This window comes from Poecilia latipinna, unplaced genomic scaffold (genome assembly GCF_001443285.1).
Source record: "Poecilia latipinna isolate Pla-1442-1.1 unplaced genomic scaffold, P_latipinna-1.0 Scaffold2542, whole genome shotgun sequence".
NCBI lineage: Eukaryota > Metazoa > Chordata > Actinopteri > Cyprinodontiformes > Poeciliidae > Poecilia > Poecilia latipinna.
This window is the reverse complement of record NW_015115158.1, coordinates 1-4,543: the sequence shown is the minus strand read 5'-3', so window position 1 is coordinate 4,543 and position 4,543 is coordinate 1. Positions and strand designations below refer to the sequence as shown.

General features: G+C 36.1%; 1 protein-coding gene across 1 annotated transcript; it reads right to left on the bottom strand.

Annotated features, from left to right (window-relative positions):
- Positions 1 to 1,797: 1,797 nt before the first annotated feature.
- LOC106938236 (uncharacterized) lies at positions 1,798 to 4,507 on the bottom strand. Its single transcript, XM_015020153.1, has 5 exons — positions 4,314 to 4,507; positions 3,531 to 4,229; positions 3,325 to 3,450; positions 2,401 to 2,444; positions 1,798 to 2,163 (listed from the first exon to the last, which is right to left on the bottom strand). Exons 1-5 carry the CDS (start codon positions 4,453 to 4,455, stop codon positions 2,047 to 2,049), a joined length of 1,128 nt encoding a protein of 375 aa, XP_014875639.1. The 5' UTR covers positions 4,456 to 4,507; the 3' UTR covers positions 1,798 to 2,046.
- Between the last annotated feature and the right edge of the window lie 36 nt (positions 4,508 to 4,543).

Below are 4,543 nucleotides of genomic sequence, written 5' to 3'. Positions count from 1 at the left end.
TTTTTTTTTTTTCCCCCCCCCCTTATTAATTTTTTTTTTTTTTTTTTTTTTTTTAGTAGAATGAACCATTAAATGTTTTATACTGAAATTAATAAATGCATACAAACTAACATTTTTATCAATAAATTACCAACATATTTTCATAAGGTCATATCTACATGTGGAATAACATCAAGCTTGTGTCAAGTTCAAAGAATTATTTCTATAAAAATATATATATACATGTATACAATATACAAAAAAAATTGTTCAGAATTGTTCAGAAAATGAGCAAGATATTTTCAGATATGTCTTTAGAATGATTTTAACTTTTCTTTGAGAAAATGTTTGATTGAATAGTATGATTCCACATGATTCTATGAAAATATTTTGGTCATTTTTGGATGAATTTAAAAAAATTTTAAGTAACCAGCTAGACGCAAAATAAAATTTGTCAAACTTTATCATAAAATTCCTCAAGTTTTCATAGAACAATGAATGTGCTTTATGATCTTTCTACACTCAATGGCTTTTGTACAAAAAATTAACTTTTTTAGCACTTTAGCATTGTTAGCGATACTGACATATATTCAGAAACGTGTTTAAATCCAGAATCAACTAAAAAAATCTCAAAATGTTCACAGTCGACCTTAATTTTATTCAAAAACTATTCAAATTTCTCAACCGTAACCTAATTCTTTTTTCTTTTTCAAAATAAAATGCATTTTCTTTATATTACTTAGCATATATAATTATTACTTTATAACACACAAGGGGCACTCAAATCTGGCTGATATGTGTCAAACTTAAGAAATAAAAAAACTTCATAAGTACGTTTTCATACACCCTGGTTATTATTATTTTCTTTTTATCCATCCCATTTTAGGTTTGATGTCGGGTTTAATGGCTCTTCTGTAATCTCTTTGGATCACTTTAACTATCACATAGGCAGCTTTACGTTTTACCTAGTGGCACCTTGATATTTACTCTGATATACAAAACCGTGAAGTCCTTCATTGTTGTTATTCTGGGTACAAAGAAAACGAGTAGCTGCACCTGACGGCACCAAAGCAAAGATTTCCTGCCTGGAACCACAAAGACAAAAACACAAAGGCTCATAAATATGCATGTCAGTCTCCCGAAAACCATATTGAGATCCAATCTACAAAGAGTAGACCACACAGGAAGCTGAACAGATTCTTCAGCTCAGTACACAATCATTTCTCTGTATAGCAAATTTATAAAGTTTTAAAAAGAAATTTCCTACTTAGGTGGTTTCTTGACTCTTAAGACCAGGAAGTGATCAAACCTGAGGTTGGCCGGTAAAATCGAAAATGTAGCCAAACAAAACAAAGTCCCCTAACTCAGTTTTTCCAAAAGGATTGGTTGGTTCAAATAGGGTTTTTTATTGTAAATGAAATTGTCTTTTGCATTTACTCAGATAATTTTTATCCAACTTAAAAAATAACAACAAGGAAGTATGTAAGGGGTAAAAACCTTTTTACATGGCTGTTCATCAGTGTTACAAATAAACAGTCGTCTGAAAACTTTAGAAATATTTAACAACTTCTAAAAATATTTTTATATTATATGTTGTAACTTAACTCAGTTTCTGTTAAAAACTAGTTTTCGCTCAGGTTGAGTTTCTTGTATTTTTAGTCAGAGTCACACTTTGAATCTGCGAGGCATCAAGCGACTGCAGAGACTTCCTGCCAGAGACCACAAATAGCACAGGGGGTCCAACATGCATGGCCTGCGGAGACTTGCCAACCTCACCAGTCACTTCAGCACGTATCAACTTGTGCTACATCCATACATAATGTCAGTGGTTTGGTTTTTACTGTTAAATGTTCTATGAGCTACCTCTGCAGTCTTCACGGTTGCCCAGGTTGTTGCACGGTCTCTTCCTGGAGCCTTCTAACACTGAGACCAGTTGGTTTTATTCTTTATTTTACACACATTTATCAGAAACATGGAGAGCATTTGTTGGATACTGTAGAGGATATCGGATTTATTCATTCATTTTGTTTCAAATGAATGAAAACTGCATGTTCACCACGTCCGGCTCTACCGCTGTAGAGTAGAGTACGTGCACACATCGCTGGCTTCGCTCGGCATTCTTGATCTGATAACGTTCTTCTCTCTGACGGTGGCGTAGTGGAGGTTACCTGCATCCACAGAATCCTATATGTAACAAAAGAGGAGTTTTCAGAACATGTCTTGAGACAAATTACACAAAACTTTGTAAAAGTTTATTTTTTTCATGATGGTTGTTGAGAACCTTCCCAGCAATAAAGGCAATTTTGTAAACAACAATTTTATTTAAGAAATTTAACTACTAAGAAGAGATTATTGTACATTGCATGCTAGATATACATTGCATTTGTTGGCTGTTTGACTTTACTATAGATAAATACTCACTTGGGCTTTTGGAGCTGAAGCAGCTGAAGGAGTCTGTGGAGGATCTGTTGAAGTGAAACCAAAGGGGGAGGAGTTTTATTTGGTTTTGTTTTTATTTTAAACACCTTATCTAGCAGGTAGAATGCTTCTATAAACATACATCTAGAGGACCAGAACTAATGAACCGGTTACTTTATTTAATTTTTTTATTATTCTTATTTTTTCTCAATGTGGTTTACTACATCAGATTAAACATTTCCCCTTGCAGGCCAGGGAGGATTTCCAAGATTATTTCTATTTTCTAAATGTCTGGATGATGGCAGATCATTTTGAGGAGAACATTTTGTGTCTTCATATACAGAAGCTCACTGTGTTGTGACATTGTGTGACATCATGGGAAGATTTAAATAAAAATATCACAATTAGGGAAATCAAATAGGTTCTATTCAAATCTGACTGACTGACTGACTGACTGACTGACTGATTGATTGATTGATTGATTGATTGATTGATTGATTGATTGATTGATTGATTGATTGATTGATTGATTGATTGATTGAATTTACAGATCCCACAGAGATTCATGCTCATCTGTTCAGACAGACATAAACACCATGGTGACGTCCAGTTATTATTTTGTGTTTTGTTGTATCAAAACCCGTCTGTGTATAAAAGCAAATGGCCTTGTGACGATGCCAACTTTAGCTCAGAGGATAGTTTCATATTTTACAGTGAGAAGAGTTCTGCACTGTCCTATTATCATTATTATTATTATTATTATTATTATTATTATTATTATTATTATTATTATTATTATTATTATATTATGAATATAATAATAATAATAATAATAATAATAATAATAATAATAATAGTAGTTCCCTGTCTTCTGCCCACATCTCTTTGGTCTATCATGTATCATAAGTTATAAAGCATGTGACACACCTTCACGATTGCATTTCTGCATCTTGTACAGTTTGTGGGATGTGAACGCCAACAGACCCATCAGGACGATGACGAAGGCCAAGGTTCCTGTCAACACGTACAGCAGGACAGGAGAATCCAGGTTTTCTGTAAGGAGACAGAGGTAGGAGATCTCACAACCACCTCAACTCATCATGTGAAGGTGTGTTTTCTAAACGATCTGCTACCCTTGTAGTGCAGCTTGGTCCCGTTTCCAAACAGGATGTGTCCACACAAGGCCACCGCGCAGTAGTAGGTCCCAGCGTGAGACGCGTTCAGGTTCTCCAGTGGCAGGTTGTACACACAGGTGTGAGTTGGTCTGTTTGGTTTCATCTCACACTGGGTTTTCCCGTTTCCTTGTGCATAAATGATTCTTGGATTAGATTCATCAGAGTTTTTTAGCCAGTAAACTCTGTGTTCTCCATCGCGGATCCCAGTGTGCACAGTACAGTTCAGCGTAGCAGAATCTCCCGGATGAATGGTTTCCAGTTCTGACTGGTAGATCGACGTTTGGAAGTTTAATGCTAAGTCCTTCACCTGGACAGTGATGCCCTCCAAGAAGTGGAACTGGAATGAGTGGCTGGTAACACAGTAGTAAATGGCCGAGTCTGACGTTTGGACATTTGAGATCTTCAAGTTGTTTTTGCCGACGCCCGTATCCAGTTCAAACCGTGGATCGTTTTTAAACGGACTTTTCATAGAGCCGTTCGTAGCATGTTCCAAGAATTCCGACATCAGCTGTGGTTTCCATCCCAGACTTTCTTTGTACCAGTAAGCGCCTATTGCAGATTTTTCCTTATAGGAGCATTTCAGAGTCACGTCCTGGCCAACATTAACGGCTTCAAAACCTAAACCTGATGACGACGGTGCCAGACCTGTCACAAACACTGGAAAGGAAACATATGAGAATAAAAGTCTTTCTGACGAGTAGAAATACGTTAGAGTCTAACAGAAAACATCACACAACTTACTCAGGTTTCCCAAAAGCAGACATATCGCACAGCCAGCACACAGTGGAAGATCCATTTTCTTTAAGGGGTTTTGCTTCACTGATAAGATCTCTTTGGTTGCTCCACTTTCAATAGACAAGACTGTGTATGATTGGCCCACCATAAAATGTCAGAACACTCACATGTTCTGTGTCAGTAGTTAGTATCCATGCTAAAAACATGTAGTGCCCAGAACAAGTCATGGTATTTTC

What these genes read in the sequence shown, in the direction of transcription:
- LOC106938236 (XM_015020153.1), bottom strand. Translation starts at nt 4,455, where the DNA reads ATGGTGGGCCAATCATACACAGTCTTGTCTATTGAAAGTGGAGCAACC. An exon ending in TCTGCTTTTGGGAAACCTGA is followed by an intron (nt 4,230 to 4,313) that starts GTAAGTTGTGTG and finishes TTTCCTTTCCAG; the next exon opens with TGTTTGTGACAGGTCTGGCA. An exon ending in CTTCAGCTCCAAAAGCCCAA is followed by an intron (nt 2,164 to 2,400) that starts GTGAGTATTTAT and finishes TGTTACATATAG; the next exon opens with GATTCTGTGGATGCAGGTAA.